Source organism: Mustela putorius, unplaced genomic scaffold (genome assembly GCF_011764305.1).
Source record: "Mustela putorius furo isolate JIRA1106 unplaced genomic scaffold, ASM1176430v1.1 tig00000145_pilon_pilon_pilon, whole genome shotgun sequence".
Classification (NCBI taxonomy): Eukaryota; Metazoa; Chordata; class Mammalia; order Carnivora; family Mustelidae; genus Mustela; species Mustela putorius.
In genome coordinates, this window is record NW_025421294.1 from 1,413,608 (window position 1) to 1,432,966 (window position 19,359).

Consider the following 19,359-nt stretch of genomic DNA (forward strand, 5'->3'; position numbering starts at 1 on the left):
GCCAATAATCAAACCTAGCAGTAGTCTTGCAGACCCCCAAAGCAGACTCTTATGGCCCTAGGCTCAAGTCCTGCCTCTTCCACTACTAAAACTGTGAGACCTAAGGAAAAAGGAACAAGATCTCCAAGGCTGTTTCCAAGTGACTAAAACAAACAGAAAGGGTCTAGGATGTGGACTACCTAACATACAAAGATCGCCATAGTTCCATGATTCTTTAAAGTACTGGAATGTTTAAACATTGTCCTCCTAGAGGTAAACATTGTCCTCCTAAACCAAAATTCATATGATTAAGAAAGTATCTGCCTAAAAATACAAATACCTACATACAAACAAGTTTCTACCCAGTACAAGTCAACATTAACCCTAAGAAATAAACTGTGCTCAAACAATACAATCCAGTCACAAGGAAAAGTATCAAGAGTTCCACTTTTTAAATATTATAACTTACTGCCAGGTTATACAAAGGAAAATCATGATAAGTAACCAAACACGACACCCCCAAATTCCAATGCTCTTTTATTAGCCACAACTATGCCCTAGATGCAATAAAGATGTCAAAGAGACCAGCTATGCCGATTATAAAATTTACAAGGAAGTACTACTTTGGGCAAGATAACTAAAAGATTAGAGAAAAACCAGTTCTCCCCAATTGATGCCCTGATGATCTCAACTACCTGAACTACAAAGGAATGCTCAAAGACTTAAGGGACAACATTCCAAGTTTATTATTATTAAATAATAGAACACACTTCCTTTTACCTTTTACATTTTTCCTTGGCTTAGAGGATTTCTTCTCCTTTAAACTCTGATTTTTAACAGATTTTTGTTTTCTTTTCTCTTCTTCAGCAAGAACTTTCTGAAGCAAATGAGCAAAAAAATCGAAGTCAAAAGGGCGCTTTTCCTCTGTTTAAAAAAAAAAAAGAAAAAGAACCTTCAAATTTTTATTTTAAAAAGAGAAAGAATTTTCAAGTATCATGATGTCAAAAGCAAATGGACCTATTAGCAGGAGAATGCACAACCAACTCTAGTCACTGTAGTATTCAAAGGAAAACCGAGCAATAAAAAGGAATAAGCTGCATTAGTTTAAAAAAAAAAAAAGTAAAAAGGAACTACGTACTGATATAAGTAATACTACAGGAAAAATCTCAAAAATGCTGCCTAAAAGAAGGCAGACATAAAAGAATATATACTGTATGATGCCATGAATAAGAAGTTCTAGTACAAAGCTAAACTAACCTATGAAAACCGCGGTGGTCCTGCATCAAGACAGCCATGGAAACGGACTAGAAAGGGACACAAGGGGCCTTTCCAAAGTGATGAAAATGTTCCATACCTTATTTTGAGTGGTGGTTATACAGGTATACTCTTTGTCACAACTCAAACTATAAATTGCACTGTAAGTAAATTATCAACCAACTTTAAGAAAAGACTAAAGAATGCAGAATTGCTCAGAATTAGTATGACTAATTCCTCAAAAGCCTCCCCACCACGATATGTCCTCTCTTCAACACAACCCTTTCACTGTTTACTCTTCCAAGTATCAGCAAAAAAGGAAGCAAATGAATTTTGATCAGGACCACGCTCACTAAATAGCCAACAACAACATTACATCAGAAAAAACCATGAACAGGGTGCTTTGCAGGGTCAGTAGGCAGACTGAGTCACAGGACTCTTGATCTTTAAAACCTCTTTAAAACCTACTTTAGGGCACCTGGGTGGCTCAGTGGGTTAAGCCGCTGCCTTCGGCTCAGGTCATGATCTCAGGGTCCTGGGATCAAGTCCCACATCGGGCTCTCTGCTCAGCAGGGAGCCTGCTTCCCTTCCTCTCTCTCTGCCTGCCTCTCTACCTACTTGTAATCTCTCTCTGTCAAATAAATAAATAAAATCTTTAAAAAAAATAAAAAATAAAAAATAAAACCTACTTTAAAAAAGAAAGAGAAAAAGAAAAAGAGCAAGCCATGAACAAACCAGGAATGAATCCATTACAGGAGTCAAATCCTTGCCTAGTATCTATATCCAACAATACAGTGAATGTAGAAGAAATTGTGCTTTATATACATAAGCCCCAAGATTGGTTTAATTGCAAGATGACTACAACATGGCCTCAGAAAAAGAGGTATATAGGGGCGCCTGGGTGGCAGTCAGTTAACTATCTGCCTTCAGCTCAGGTCATGATCCCAGAGTTCTGGGATTGAACCCCGCAGTGGGCTCCCTGCTCAGCAAGAAGCCTGCTTCTCTCTCACCCTCGGCTGCTCACCTACTTGTGCTCGTTTGCTCTCTCTGTCAAGTAGATAAAGAAAATCTTCAAGAAAGAAATAGAGGCATATACCATAACAAAAACAAATCAGCCTCAAAAAACCAAGCCCAAACCTGGAATTCCTGAAGGCCCTGTCTATTGTGGACCCAGTCTTTTTCTGTTCTGACCACCCACAAAAATGATTCTGAAAAATACACCATTAAAATCATTCTCTCTGGGCACCTGGGTGGTTCAGTGGGTTAAGCCGCTGCCTTCGGCTCAGGTCATGATCTCAGGGTCCTGGGATCGAGTCCGGCATCGGGCTCTCTGCTCAGCAGAGAGCCTGCTTCCTCCTCTCTCTCTCTCTCTGCCTGCCTCTCTGCCTACTTGTGATTTCTCTCTGTCAAATAAATAAATAAAATAAAATCTTAAAAAAAAAAAAAATCATTCTCTGATGATGGGGCCCATGGCTGGCTCAGCTGGTAGAACATGCAACTCTTAATCTTGGAGTTGTGAGTTAAAGCCCCAAGCTAGACCTAGAAAATGCTTAAATTAATAAATTTTTTTTTAAGATTTTATTATTTTTCTTTTAATTTGACAGAGAGAAATCACAAGGAGATGGAGAGGCAGGCAGAGAGAGAAGGGGAAGCAGGCTCCCTGCGGAGCAGAGAGCCCGATGCGGGACTTGATCCCAGGACCCTGAGATCATGACCTGAGCCGAAGGCAGCAGCTTAACCCACAGAGCCACCCAGGCGCCCTAAATAAATAAATTAAAAAAAAAAAAAAAAATTCTCAAAGGAATTGAAAATGTTATAAAAGAAAAAAATTGAGGGGCGCCTGGGTGGCTCAGTGGGTTAAGCCGCTGCCTTCGGCTCAGGTCATGATCTCAGGGTCCTGGGATCAAGTCCCGCATCGGGCTCTCTGCTCAGCGGGGAGCCTGCTTCCCTCTCTCTCTCTCTCTGCCTGCCTCTCCATCTACTTGTGATTTCTCTCTGTCAAATAAATAAATAAAATCTTTAAAAAAAAAAAAAAGAAAAAAAAAAAAGAAAAAAATTGAGGTTTTAAATTTTTTTTAATTTTCCACTATAAAGCACCCAAATCAGTGAATTTAACAGTTTTCTATTATAATGATTTTAACAATGCCTCTACACCCCCATAAAAACTGCAGATCTATAGATTCTTTTCTTATTATAATGCACTAAATGTAATACGATTTCAGGACTACCTCTCCAAAATGGAGGAGGCTGAGGACCAAAAAAATCCAGATATTCCAGGAGTCATTCCTGGAAGTCATAAGGGCCCAACACAACATTGGGTGTAGAGTCCAGTCACCTGCCTTAGTGCCTACTCATAAAGTAAACACATTATCAGTTCTCACTTGAGATTTTGTTCTGAGATTAGCACTCCAGCAAATGGATACTGAATACATTTACTTATCATGAAACATTGATAACTGTCTTCCAGACAAAGAATACAGGTACTACTTTATTTTTTTTAAAGTACTGAACCTTTTTTTAAAAAAAGATTAATTCATTTGACAGAGAGAAACACAGCAAGAGAGGGAACACAAGCAGGGAGAATAGGGGAGACAGAAGCAGGCTTCCCACCGAGCAGGGAGCCCAATGGCAGGGCTCAATCCCCTAACCCTGGAATCAGGACCTGAGCAAAAGGCAGACCCTTAACGACTGACCCACCCACCCAAAGCGCCTGGTATCAAATCTTTATCTGTCTTTAAATTTTTTTTTTTTTTTAAGTAATCTCTACACCCAACATGGGGCTCTAATTCATGATCCCGAAATCAAGAGTTGCAAGCTCTTACTGACTGAGCTAGCCAGGAGTTACTACAGGCACTATTTTTAACAATGCATTCAAATTTGTTTTTCGGTCAGATCCCTTGATGTTTTCCTCCAGACTTAAAAATAAAAAATGTTCATTTCAATGAGGTTATTACTTAAAAGCTAAAAAATATGTATCATTGTTTCAAATCAGGTATAAATTCACATGCCATCTTTTCGAACAAAACTTTCCTGACAACTTGATCTACACATCCACTCTTCACCCACTCTTTTCTTTTTCTTAGAAATTACTCACTTTCTGCAATTAATGATGCTTACTGACTTTATCCTTTCCCCCACTCAATTAGACTTATGGCTCTAACAACAACCTTCTCATCCGCCCTGTTCACCATCATATCCCCAATGCCTAGAATACTAACTAGCACACAGGAAATATTCAGTATTGTTTACTGAATGTCCACAAGAATGAATCATCTATAGTGTAAGCTCTTCTAGAAATTTCTTGAATACAGTTTCCTCAAAACAAAAAACATTTAGAAATGGTGTCTTCGGGGGGCACCTGGGTGGCTCAGCTAGTTGAGTATACAACTCCTGATTTTGGCTCAGGTCTTGATCTCTGGGTTCTGGGATCGAGCCCTGCGTCAGGTGCTCAGGGGGGAGTCAGCATTAGATTCTCTCTCTCCCTCCTTCTCTGCCCCTCCCCAGCATGAGATCTCTCTATCTCAGTTCCTCTATAACTTCTGGAACTCAGAGCTCTGCTTTCTTGCTTCTTGATGTTTTCGCTTATCCACTCCCTTCGCTACAGATCTGTTATCAGTTCCCAGACCTGCACTCCTCAAGAGAAAAAGCTCCAGTCTTGTTCTTCCTATGACAATAAAGAGACAAAACAAATCTAAAACACAATGGAACTAAACACAAAAGACTGGTCATTTTTTACGATCTCCAAGTGATATGTTGTAAAAGAGATATTAATACTTACGAAAGGCTTTGTCTATTCTCCATCCATTTGTTTTCTCCTCACGTTTAAATTTGTTCTGTTAATAAAAGAAAAAAAAAAACCTATAGTAATTTTCTCCCATTAAAAAAGTGACGATTACAGGGGTGCCTGAGTGGCTCATTAGTTAGGAATCCAACTCTAGATTTCAGCTCAGATCATGATCTCAGGGTCATGAGATGAAGCCCTGATCAGGCTCAGCACCGGGCATAAATGAAGTCTGCTTGAAAGTCTCTCTCACACACATTCCCTCTGCCCATCCCCCTTGCTCACATGTACATTTGTGTGCGTGTGTGTGTGTGTTTGTGTGTCTCTCTCTAAAAAAATTAAAAAGTGGGGCACCTGGATGGCTCAGTCAGTTAAGCATCTGCCTTCGGCTCAGGTCACAATCCCAGGGTTGTGGGATCAAGCCCCATGTCAGGCTCCCTGCTCAGTGGGGAGCCTGCTTCTCCCACTCCCTCTGCAGCTCCCTGTGCCTGTGCTCTCTCTCTCTCTCTCAAATAAATAAATAAAATCTTAAATAGAAAAGAGTATCTGAAAAGAGTATCAAAAAAAGTAAAGATTACATTTAAAAATAAACATTAAAATAAAATTCTTATAATAACAAATGATTCTATCCTAAATAATGTCTTTGCCCAGGGGCGCCTGCATGGTTCAGTGGGTTAAAGCCTCTGCCTTCCGCTCCAGTCATGATCCCATGATCCTATGGTCCTGGGATCAAGCCCCACATCAGGCTCTCTGCTCAGCAGGGAGCCTGCTCCCCACCACCCCGCCTGTCTCTCTATCTACTTGTGATCTCTGTCTGTCAAATAAATAAATAAAATCTTTAAAAAAATAATAATAATAATGTCTTTGCCCAGAGGCAAGCAGCTTAAGCCTCCAGCTTTAAATAATGAAAGGAGTGCCCAGGTGGCTCAAATGGTTAGACATCTGCTTTCAGCTCAGGTCATCATCTCCAGGTCATGATCTCCAGGTCCTGGGTTTGAGCCACACGTCAGGTTCTAAAGCTCAGTGAGAGGTCTGCTTCTCCCTCTTCCTCTGCCTCTCCCCCTGCTTGTGTTCTGTCTCTCTCTCTCTCAAATGAAAAAATTTTTTAAAATAACTTCTGAACCTCCTGAACCTCCTTATAATCTGAACCTCCTTGTAATCAACAGCATAAATCAGCAATAGAAGTGAAGTTTATAGATAATACAAATAAATAAAGTCAATTAGCCTGGTAATAGATCAAACTATAATCAATTAAGCTAACTACTATTAGTTTTTTAAAAACTAATATATTTGCATCAAGTTAAAATCTTGTTATTATTTTAATGTTCTTTATGACATGGAAGAGAGACTGTAAAGAAACAACTAAGCAATTTTTGAATCAGGCAGTTTATCTTTAGAACCATCTTTATATTAAGGAACATTTCTTGATTATCTGAGCACTAAAGATTGCATCATTCTCAGCTGCACTCCAGATTACTTTAAGATGGAGATAGTTAAAGTTTAAGATTCCATCCAAAAGGGGCACCTGGGTGGCTCAGTGGGTTAAGCCGCTGCCTTCGGCTCGGGTCATGATCTCGGGGTCCTGGGATCGAGTCCCGAATCGGGCTCCCTGCTCAGCAGGGAGCCTGCTTCCCTTTCTCTCTCTCTCTGCCTGCCTCTGTCTGCTTGTGATTTCTCTCTGTCAAATAAATAAATAAAATTAAAAAAAAAAAAAAAGATTCCATCCAAAAGTCATTAAAGTCTGTGTTTGAGAATGTCAAAAAATGCACACATACCCTGGAGGAGTAAATAATCACTAATCTCTCCCTTCTACAGATCAGCAGTCTAAAAGTTTTTACTGAAAATATAAAAATCAAAGTTTTTACTGGACAAAAACAGAGAACAATTAGAAGCAGCACTTCGTGGCCCCCTTCTTCCCTCTGAAAAAACCTAACCACTAACCTGTCTTTTAAAAAACACACTTTCTTGCGTTTCCTTACTGTTTATCACTCAAGGGCACATCTTTAAACTCTTCAGTTTAACCTGGCCCACTTTTTTAAAACTTCATAGAACTTCAACATCTTTTCATCTATAGGTTACCCTTCTTTTCCAATCTTTATCTTCTTCATAAAACTTATTACCAAGTAACACAGAACTTTTCAAAGATCATCATCTTTCTCCTATGAAGATTATTTTATTCTTTAAACATCTCCTCAACAGGCTATCATCACTAAATTAAACATCCTAAAAGAAATGCAAATAGGCTTTAGGCATTATTCAATTTTAAAACAACACCACCATATTTTACCTAAATGGGAATATAACTGAGAACAATTTAAAAAAATTTTTAAATGTTTTAAATGTTTAAATTGTTATTCCATTGAATTTATAGGCAAGAACTATTCCAGACTAAATGAATCAACTATTTCCAAACACTGAACAATGGTAAGAGCGAAGAAAACCACAATCCCACATTTCCAGAGAGAATGGAAACACGTAAGATGTACCAGTGTTCACCCTGGCTCTCTGACTGGGCTACATTTCCTAAGCAATGAAAAGGAAATAAAGGCCAAAGGGAGCAGAACTTTCACTGAGCTAAGGAGATAGAGAATCTTCAGGGGTTCTAGAGAAAAGACAGCTATTTAAAAGGGAAGCCTCCAAGGGGTGCCTGGGTGGCTCAGTGGGTTAAAGCCTCTGCCTTCAGCTTAGGTCATGATCCCAGGGAGCCTGCTTCCCTCTTTCTCTCTGCCTGCTTCTCTGCCTGCTTCTCTGCCTGCTTGTGATCTCTGTCTGTCAAATGAATAAATAAAACCTTTTAAAAAAAAGGAGGGGAGGGAGCCTCCCAAGCCCAGTAGAAGTATCCCACAGGTCCTTATTCTACATCTGGGTTCCACGTGCCCAAATCATAAGGCCTAGTAGAGAACAACCCCTCCATGAAGGGGTTGTTCTCTACTAGGAAGGAGAACAGAAGAAAGATAGTAGCAGCCAGACAACACAATGAGGTGAGAGAATCTTAGCCCACACAAATGGGAAGTTCATACCTGTTTACTTCAGACACCAGAATAGCCACAGTCCTTAGAGATAAGGACCACAGTCTTACAGCAGCCTTTCTCAATTGTGGTTCTAGCAAAATTAAATCCTAATGCCCTAAAACATCCCCTATACATAATGAATTACCTTCTCTCCTGTGCATCTAGAACAGTACTAATATGGTAGTCCTTGGAGAACATAGAAAACAGTAATTCAAATTATTTTCTATGATTCAGATGAGAAACCTAGAATAGGGACCAGTCTAGATTTGCCATATTAAAGCCTAAAACCAAGCCTTGAAAGGAACAAGGAGAGTTGGGAGAACATTAGCTACCCTTTAGAATAAAACAACACTCTTCAAAGGAAAAAAACAAACATAATCTAGACATTATCAAACATACCATCCACAATGTCTAGTACTCAATTAAAAAAAACTCCGTAAGACATGACAAAAGATAGAAAAATGTGATACACAAGGAAATAAAAAGAGACTCAACAGAAATAGATCAACATGACATAGACATTGAAATTAGTAGACAAGAAAGTTTAAGCACCTGTTATAAATATGTTCAATAATTTAAAGGCAAATAAAGAATAGATAGGGAAATCCCAGCAGAAGAAAGGAAACTAAGAAAAATAACCAAGTATTAATTACAGAAATGAAAACTATAACATGAGAAATGAAGCATTCACTGAATGGGCTTATATGCAGACTGAAGAAAGAAGACAGGTTAGTCAACTTGTGAACACAGTAACGGAAACCAATATAAAAAAAATCAGAAAAACACAAACAGAGCTTTAGTAACCAAACACATATAAATGGAGTCCCAGAGAGCAAGAACAAAGTGGAAAAAATATAGAAAAGACACTATCCCTGGGCAAATCATAACCATACTGCTAAACACCAGAGTTAAAGAAAAAAAATCTCAAAAATAGCCACAGAAAACAATTTATTACATACGAGGAAAGAATAACATAAATATGACTGATTGAAATACTAGAAGCCAATGGACAATGGAACGACAATTTTAGAACACTGAAAGCAATAACTTTCAAACCACCTACATATCCAGTAAAAATATCCTGCAAAAGTGAAGCTGAAACAGAGAACTTCAGATAAATCAAAACTGAGAGAAATTTTCAACAACTGACCTGACATTCAGACCTACAAAAAGAAATGCAAAGCATCAAAATTGGTGGCTAAATATTAAACATGGCTACAAATTAGAACTAGTTTCTCTTTTGTGCTCAACTCCCTTTAAAGATAAAAGACTGTAAGCCAAAATAAGTTGGACATAAAATTGGGTAATGTAAAAATGAAACGCATAATAGCACAAAAGATGAAAGATAAATAGAATGTACTCTTAAGAGCTTAATTCTTGTGGAGTATGAAGTATAAAGAGTAAAATGGGGGGCACCTGGGTGGCTCAGTGGGTTAAAGCCTCTGCCTTCAGCTCAGGTCATGATCCCAGGGTCCTGGGATCGAGCCCCGCATCGGGCTCTCTGCGCTGCAGGGAGCCTGTTTCCTCCTCTCTCTCTGCCTGCCTCTCTGCCTACTTGTGATCTCTGTCTGTCAAATAAATAAACAAAATCTTAAAAAAAAAAAAAAAAGTAAAATGGTACAAGAGAGAAAATTACACTAAATTATCTGAATAACCCAAAAGGAGGCAGCAAATGAGAACTGAAAAACAGATGGGTTAAGTGGGAAATAGTGAGATGGTAGACTTAAGTCCAATCATATCAATTATCACATTACAGTAAATCAATTATTACCTGGAAATGTACAACAGACATTTTGTCTTATTTTTATCAAAGGTCAAATAAGAATTCAATGAATACTTCCTCATCTCAGTCAGAAATGCAATTTATAATTAGATTAAATTAAAAGGTAGAGTGTCAGACTGGATAAATCGCTGGAGCCACCACAGAAAACAGCGTGGGTACTCCTCAAAAAAACTAAAAATAAAATGATCATATGATACAGCAATTCTACTTCTGGATCTTGACCTGAAAGGATAAAATCACTATAGTAAAAAGATAATAGTATCCTCGTGTTCACTGCAGCATTATTTACAACAGCCAACACAATCCAGTGACAAATGAATAAAGAAAATGTGGCACATACGTGTGTGTATAGGAATATTATTCAGCCATCAAGAAAAAAATTCTGCTATTTGCAACATCACAAATGGACATTGAAAGCATTGTGCTAAATAAAATAAGGGAAAGACAAATGATGTATCATCAGTTCAACAACATAGTAAAAATGAGCACACCAAATAAAAGAACTTCATATATATCAAAAAGTAATAGATGTAAGCATAGAAACAGGCCAATCTATCTATAATCATGGTGCAGATGTCAATTCTCTGTTAACTGACAGAACTAAATAACACATGCAACAACTACAGAGTACACACACATTTCAAGTGAGTGCACCAGGAATACTAAGTATGAAAGGTTTTAAAATAAACCTCATTAAATTCCAGAAAGATGGAAATTTTACAGATTATGTTATTTGACATTCACAATGGAATGAAGTTAAAAAACGGTAAGACATTTAGCAATGTCCCAAATATTTGGAAATTAAACAACACACTTCTAAATAACTGATCTGTAAAGTAAGAAATCAAAGAAAACTAGACCATATTTTTAACTGAACAATGGAAACAAACTATCAAAACTTATGAAATGCAACTAAAGCAATGCTCAGATAAAAATGTATAGATTTAAATGTCTAATTAGGAAAGAAAAAGAGCTTATAATCAATCTAACTTTTTTAAGATTTTATTTATTTGACAGAGAGAGAGAGAGACAGCAAGAGAGGGAACACAAGTAAGGGGAGAGGGAGAGGGAGAATCAGGCTTCTCACTGAGCAGGGAGCCGAACAGAGCCGAAGGCAGATGCTTAATGAATGAGCCACCCAGGGGCCCCTAAAATTTCATCTTAAGAAGCTAGCAAAAGAGAAAATTAAAAGCAGAGTAAACAGAAGAAAGGAAATATTAAAGAGTTAAAAACTGGGAATACACAAAAAACTGAAAACTTACAGCTACAAAGTGGTTCATTAAAAAGATTTTGGAAGTCAAAATACCGTTAGCAAGACAAAGGTAAAAAAAAGAGAAAAGAAAAACATCAATTATTGATCAAAGAAGACTATCCACCACACATTAAAAATTTCAGTAAACAGTATGAAAACGTCACACCTATAAATTAAAAAGCTTAGCATCAAAACTGACACAAGACAAAACTGAAAATCTGAGTATACCTATAGGTATTAAAGAAATTGAATTTATAATCAAAACTCTTCCTGCAAAGAAAATTACAGGCCCAGATGGTTTCACTGTTGAATTCTATCAACCATTAAAGGGGAAACACCACTAATCTTAAATCCATTCAAAGAAGGAACACTTTCCAATTCATTTTCTATGACCAGCATAATCCTAGTACCAAAACATTTTGGACAAAGAATTTTTAAAAATTGCAGAATATCCCTTGTGAACAAAAATGAAAAAAGAAATTTAAGGGCGCCTGGGTGGCTCAGTGGGTAAGCCTCTGCCTTTGGCTCAGGTCATGATATCAGGGTCCTGGGATCGAGCCCCACATCGGGCTCTCTGCTCAGCGGGGAGCCTGCTTCCCCTCTCTCTCTGCCTGCCTCTCTGCCTACTTGTGATCTCTATCTGTCAAATAAATGAATAAAATCTTTTAAAAAAATAAATAAATAAAAATTAAAATTAAAAAACCCTCAAGGAAATAAAGTAAAATTCAACATACAAAAAGATAATACAAGTCTGGTTCAACACTTGAAAATCAATATGACTGACTAGTCTATTTTCACTTTTCTATACTTTACCCAAAGACCTGTAGGGACTATACTAAACTTAGGGGAGAAATCTAAATAATTTTTGAGAGAAATAGTCTAGTGACAAATTTATCAGTCAGATTAGAAAGTTCCCCTAGACAATTTCTAGCTTTAACATTTTGTTCTTTACAAAGATCATTAGAAAAGGAACATAAATAATATGAACAATTCTTCGTCTTTTGCAGAAACAGAATAACCATTACACTGTACATAGTCCAAATGCAAAGGATCCATGCCCAGTCTAGTTCAAAAAAAAAAAAAATTTCCTAATATTCTTTTAATTAATGAAGGAAAAAACCCATGGTTGAATAAAGATCTCACTATAAATTGGAAATGAGGGGCACCTGGGTGGCTCAGTGGGTTAAGCTGCTGCCTTCGGCTCAGGTCATGATCTCAGGGTCCTGGGATCGAGTCCCGCATCGGGCTCTCTGCTCAGCAGGGAGCCTGCTTCCCTTCCTCTCTCTCTCTGCCTGCCTCTCCATCTACTTGTGATTTCTCTCTGTCAAATAAACAAATAAAATCTTTAAAAAAAAAAAAAAATAAAAAAAATAAATTGGAAATGAATTGGAAACTGAAAATTCAATTGGAAATTGAAAATTACAGGGGCACCTGGGTGGCTCAGTGGGTTAAGCCTCTGCCTTCGGCTTAAGTCATGATCTCAGGGTCCTGGGATCAAGTCCTGCATTGGGCTCTTTGCTCAGCAGGGAGCCTGCTTCTTTCTCTCTCTCTCTCTCTGCCTGCCTGTCTACTTATGATCTCTCTCTGTTAAATAAATAAATAAAATCTTAAAAAAAAAAGAGAGAGAGAGAAAATTACAGCAACATAGTGCACTCAAATGCACTCTATCCCAGGAAACCTGTAATTCAGTTTCTCACAAAATGAACAATAAAACAGAGAATGCTTATTCTTTCAGGCATATTAAAGCACTAATTTACACCACTGTTGTTGTTAATAGTGTCCCCAACTGTCCAGAAAGTTAAGGTAGCCTAGGAAAACAATGGTTAATTCAGATTGAGAATTATTTAACTTAATATGTTTCTCTCCATGCCTTCTGAGGAATTCAGAAACACATTGTGTTCAGAAGCTAACCCAAATATTCTGGTATATTTATTCTCCCTCCTCATTACTTAGTTCTTCTTTTATCTTAATTTCTTTGGTTTTATTGGTACTCCCTCAAATCCATTTCCGAAGTGGGCAACACCTAAATAAGATAATGTGCTAAAACTAAGGAGGATGTACTCATATTAGAATTGAGGAACATTTCATTACTTTCTGAGCTATAAAGGGGAAAGTTCTACCCAAAACACTGTAGTGAACAAGGATGGACTGAGATTTAAATAAAGTTAAAAAAAATAGTAATTTTTGGACCTTTCCAATCAGTGAATGTAATGAGTTTACTTTACCTTAATTTCTATCCTTGCTCTGTGAGGAAAAAGCTGTCCGATCATAGAAAAGTCAGTTCCTACCATGCTGATGGCTAAAAAAAACATATCTGTTTCTGTAAAAATAAAAGATTTAGAAAGAATGAAAATTAATATAAGTATGTCAGAGGAAAAAAATCTTAGATTAAGTATATATTTTGAGTTAATAAATTTGAGAGTACTTAAATATTATTTAAGAAATCTTCAATTTTGTTGCAAAGAACTTGATGAATCTCAAATACCTCTAAACTTTTATACAGAAACATGATAAAAGAAATTTGCATGTTCATACCAAAGCAGCTGGAATTAAAAAAAAAAAAAAAAAAGACGACAACATTCTGGTCTCCAAGTGACCAAAACTGTCAGTCACAGCCAATAAATTATCGCTTTAATGGAAGCAAATGAGATGCACTAATTAGTATAGGAAAGAAAGTAGCTTAAAAAAAACACAGAAGAAACTACTAATAGAAGTAACTTCAACAGAATAGGATTGAGGAAGTCAGAGGAGGGAAGTATAGAATCTTTCTTGTTGCCCTGTATCAGTCTGTTGTTTTTTACTTTTTTCCCAAAACAACCTGCATTATTTTTATAAGAATAAGCAATATCATTCAATAGGTATTACGAGCTTTTTTAACAGCCTAATTTTTACAAACTTTATTATACAACGAAGGTATAACATTATTATGAGTATTAAAAACACTAATAATTTTCCATAAAAATGTTATTTTTTATACAGGGATTTGACAGGAAAATTCCGGCCCAGATGACCACAATGCTAATTCCTAAAATACTAAGATAAAGCCAGAAATACAGTTCTATAATATTGGGAGAGGGAGCCTCACTGGAAGGTGCCAATAAAAGTAGCTATAGAGAAAATAATACAGTTTGTGTTTTATTTACTTACAGAAAATAATTCACTTTATTTCAAATAAATAACCTATACAATTTAAAATGAAAATTAGTGGGGCGCCTGGGTGGCTCAGTGGGTTAAGCCTCTGCTTTCGGCCCAGGTCATGATCTCAGGGTCCTGGGATGGAGCCCCGCCTTGGGCTCTCTGCTCAGTAGAGACCCCACTTCCCCCTCTCTCTGCCTGCCTCTCTGCCTACTTGTGATCTCTCTGTCAAATAAATAAATAAAATCTTCTTTAAAAAATAAATAAATAAATAAATAAATTAAATAAAATGAAAATTAGTTACCTTTATTTGACCATGGTTTAGAATAATAGTTTTTCCTAAAGCTGGAATATGTAGTTGTAGAACCACGTTCAAATATGGGATCATTTTCCTCAACCACACAGGGACCTTTTGTCCTTAAAACTTCTACAGTTAAACTGAAAAAGACACATTTTTAAATAGATCTGCTCTAAAAGCAAAAAAAAGAAAAGAAATGATATCTGAATAGTTATCTTTTGAAGCCATGTCAGAATCATATCAAAAAAGTATAATTATGAGATATGCATATTTTCTAAGAATCTATTAATTTTCACTTGAAATGTGATTGCCCAGGAATAAATATAAATGCTAACATTTTTCCAAAATCCTTATCAGCAATATAAAATTTATACATTATCTTTGAGCCACCAAAAAATTATGTTTTATTAACCTCTGAATGTCTCCTATATTTAATATCCATTTTCTTATACTAGACCCATCAGAAAATATCAAGAAATATAAGTTTTTGATAATAATGTTCTATGTTCCTATACACAAAGCAGTTAAATGCTTTTAACTATTTAATGGCCAGTAAAATCATTATCACAATAAAAACACACAAAAACAATTACTAATAGTATTGCATTAATGTTTAATTATCATAGAATTTTATATGCTATAAAAAGACTTTTTAACTAACTAAACTGTTGGAAGACTATCACCCTTTTCCTATTTATTTACTACCTATGAATTTATTTTCTTTTTTAAAAAACATACTTTGGACAAACAACAAAGTCCACAATGTCAAATTTGAAAAATTTAATGTTATAATTGAAAAATTAAACTACAAGGTGAATTAAACATTGTCAAAACAGAAATCATAGAATATTAAACCTATGATTTGTTCCATTTTCATTACTTATCAGACAATAAGACATGGTAGTCTTGAATTTTGACTTCAAGACAATTTTTGAAATCTATCATCAGTAGAGGCCAGCATATGATTAGTTCAGTAGCTCATCCCAATTACCAGTAAAGATAGTAAACAATGGATGGTAGGCTAATGGATGATAGATCAAGAGTACTATCTTCTCATGTAAAACATAGCATAAAAATTCCTAAAAATTATAAATGAATCTAACTCACTTTTCCATTTACAACATCTGTTACAAAAATTTAAAAAATCAGTGTCTAAGTGACAATGACTGATGCGGAAACACTCTCTCTCATTAAACAAAGCACATTTGTTCTCAGGTTTGAAACCACAGTCTTTTTTGATTTTTAAACTTACCTTTCTTCATCCAAAATAATGGAACCATCTTCTGCCACTTTTACTCGAGGAACCAGCAATGGCCCATCATCCACCTCTTCTTCTAGTTCTTCATTATCTGCAGTATCAGGAGTACTCTTACCTTCTTGCCTACCAAATGGAAAGACAGGATAATTCATATATCCATGAGAAGTATTTTCTGAATACTATGAACTTGTGAAATAAATTACTTCAAATTCTACCTTCTATTTCCAACTTTCCCTATAACCTAAATGAAAAAATTCATGTTAAGGACAGGGCTATAAGATTTTTCTAATTCTATCCAGTAGCATTTATTAAAAAGCCTCACTTTTTGAAAATAAAGAAACTCACTTTTGAAAATAAAGAAAAAAAACTCTCATCTTCTCTGTTCCAACAGAGTATCAGATAAACCAAATAGATACTGGGGAATTCACACACATACACTCACACACACACACACCCCCCTTACAGTTATAAAGCATTAGTTTGCAGATCATTCTATTAACTCTTCATAACAATCCTTGGGGATTAGTATTTTCTTTTTTTTTTTTTAAGATTTTTAAAAATTTATTTGAGAGAGAAAGCAAGCAAACGAGCATGAGAGGAAGGGAGGGAGAGGGAGAAGCAAGCTCTCCACTGAGCAGGGAGCCCAATGTGGGGCTGGAAACCAGGACACCAGGATCATGACCTAAGCTGAACGCAGATACTTAACCAACTGAGCCACCCAGGCCCCCATGCATTAGTATTTTCAAACCCATTTGAGGTTTGTAGTAGATAAATAATCTTTGCTTTAGATTTCACAACAATAAAGGCAGACCAAGAAGCTAAACACAGTTTCCCAAATAATAATTCTGAATACCATATACCTTACATTCAACTACATGGTCTTCTTAAGGTTTTACATAAGCAAACATAACCCATAAATCTATAAAAATATAGCCTATTATAAAGTCTAAGACTTTTGCTTTAAAACAATATAAATTCTAAGCAAAACATCAATCATTACTTAATAACCTTTGAAATAACAACCAGAAAATCCCAATGTTTCTGGCAATTTTCCATAATCCCCCCATCCTGAATTTCAAAACTACATTAACTTCCCAGGAAGCCTCTTGGAGACATTTCCTAGTAGTAAGGGAACATTACAGTGCAGCGTAGAAGGCAACAACAGACTCTCTACTGGCATCAAAACTATAAAAAGAAAGGAAAGAGGGGTGCCTGGTTGGCTCATTGGGTTAAGCCTCTGCCTTCGGCTCAGGTCAGGATCTCAGGGTCCTGGAATCAAGCCCCACATCAGGCTCTCTGCTCAACAAGGAGCATTCTTCCCCCTCTCTCTCTGCCTGCCTCTCTGCCTACTTGTGACCTCTGTCTCTCTGTCAAATAAATAAATAAAATCTTTAAAAAAAAAAAAAAGAAAGAAAGAAAGGAAAGAAAAGGAAAAAGAAAAATATATGCATGCTTATTTGGAGATACACAGAATGGAACTAGAAAGATACATTAAAAAAACAGTAACATTTGTTGCCTCCACAGAAGAACAAGACAGAAAAACAGATTTGGAAGATTTTTCTCAGTATACTTTTGTTCCCTGTGGTTTTTGTACAACTGTATTATATCATTATTCTAAAACAAAACAAAATCCTTTTTAATTCTGAAAGCTTTAACTGAAATCATACCACTGACCATTTCCATATATAATACACAAACAGTGTGGACCTTTCATTTTGATTTAAATCAAGCATTAACTTTTATTTTTGTTATTCTACTTAAACATTCCTATCCCATGTGACTTGACTATAACAAAAAGCATTATTTGATTTCATTTTTTAAAAACTCTACCCCCCAAAGAATTTATTTAAAAAAAAAAACAAAACAGTACGATAAATGCTTACTCTCTTGTCTGGACTGGTGTCAAAGATTTTTCAGTTTTCTTTTCTTGCTCCAGGGAAGAACTAACAAATAAATAACACTTGTTTTTAAATATGTAAAAAGATTTAATATTTAATATAAAAAATTCTTTTAAGTAATTCACACATCATGTCTATTCTATCCATCACCAAGAAAGAAATTATTTTAACTTGTTTTTTTTAATGATACATCATAACATCATTATTAATGACAGTGTGTGGTCCAAGAGTCAATTTCTCAGTCAAAAACTTTTGTCATCAAGTATAAATAATCTGATGATTCACAGACCTGTACCCCTGAAGCAAGTAATACATTATACTTTAACAAAAAAAAAAAAAGGATAAATAATTTGCTACACTCTAAGTAGAGAATGTTTTTACTCTCTAATTCCTTAGCAAAAGGAGGCTCTCTTAGTCCTAAGGACTAAAGCTACTCAGCCGTGGCTTTTCTCCCAACCCTTAGATGTAAAATAATGCAAAACCTAGGTCTTTGGCCCTTCCTTCACTGGGCCAAAGACCCTGCTGAACCTGAAAAAGGCTATACTGAAAACATGGCACTATTCCTATATCCACCGGCTAAACCATGAAGAACATACACTGAAATTTATTATAAACCATCTCCTTCTCCAGGCTAACTTGATTAAAGAAGCTTTGTTCTTGGAGAACTTGTTAATCAAATGCCACTATATTTAATTAGGAGGTAGGGCATATAAATCAGACCATTCCTTTAGATTCAGGTTATAGTGTACAAGAAATAGAATCCGTAATATCTATTAGAGAAAAGCTGTTTAGTTGGTTTTACAACAACTTAGTAATATAGGAAAAGAAACTTACTTTTTAATCTCAGAAGTAAAGGATACCATCCCAAGAAAGCAGTTACGTGAAATACCACTAAGTTTTGTTAAAAAATTCTCTCTAAAAGAACATTGTATGTGCTATAAATCTTATCAACATGCTTTTGGAAAACACTGAAACTCTACTCTAAAAGTGATACTTAAGTCACTATACACTCTAAGAAAGGAAAACAAGTAAAGTTTACTTACGTCATTGGATTATTATCTGGCAGGTAATATATGAAATCTCTCATAGTCATTTTTGAACGATCTGGTGGCTTCTGACTTTCATTTATGGCATACTTGTTTTTCCATTGCCTCTATTACACGCAAACACATACAAAGATCCACTTTTATTTTACAAATACGGAAGAATTTCACATGTACTATACTCCTAGGTATAGCTCACTGCTGCATTCATTCCAAGTGATTTAATATTATTCCTACCACAATTATTCCTAATTTAAGGAAAAATTTCTTCAAGTGAATGTTAAAAAGTTGTAGTGCATCAAGGAACCTTAAAAACAAAAGTCTCCAGGACTGGACAAAAGCTCAATGTATAAATCATACAAATGTCTTCTAACTATAGGAGTTTACTAAGAATTTATAAACATACAGCCTTTTTTTTTAACATTACAGTGAATTGGATTTCTGTGAATTTCATAAAATTCTTGAAGCAAATGTTTAATTTTTTAGTTCCCCTACCTAAGCAGATTCAATAAACATAGAACATCTGGAAAGACTTCAATTTTAGGGGAACAGATTCAAATCCCACTGGTGTTTGACACAAAGCAAGTAACATCTATGAGCCTATTTCCATCTGTGTAAAACAGTGATGTGTACTTCACAAATGTAATAGAATAAAAAGCACCATGTT

General features: G+C 35.9%; 1 protein-coding gene across 7 annotated transcripts in view; it reads right to left on the minus strand.

Moving 5' to 3' along the window:
- BDP1 (B double prime 1, subunit of RNA polymerase III transcription initiation factor IIIB) overlaps window positions 1-19,359 on the minus strand; it is a 96,058-nt gene that overhangs the window by 70,530 nt on the left and 6,169 nt on the right. For all 7 annotated transcript variants that reach the window (XM_045075237.1, XM_045075236.1, XM_045075240.1 and 4 more), the window contains exons 3-9: window positions 18,693-18,802; window positions 17,635-17,694; window positions 15,746-15,874; window positions 14,500-14,633; window positions 13,286-13,380; window positions 5,012-5,066; window positions 760-903 (exon numbers count right to left, since the gene is read on the minus strand). In XM_045075237.1, coding sequence (XP_044931172.1) covers window positions 760-903; window positions 5,012-5,066; window positions 13,286-13,380; window positions 14,500-14,633; window positions 15,746-15,874; window positions 17,635-17,694; window positions 18,693-18,802 — 727 coding nt within the window. The remainder of the gene's footprint in view (window positions 1-759; window positions 904-5,011; window positions 5,067-13,285; window positions 13,381-14,499; window positions 14,634-15,745; window positions 15,875-17,634; window positions 17,695-18,692; window positions 18,803-19,359) is intronic.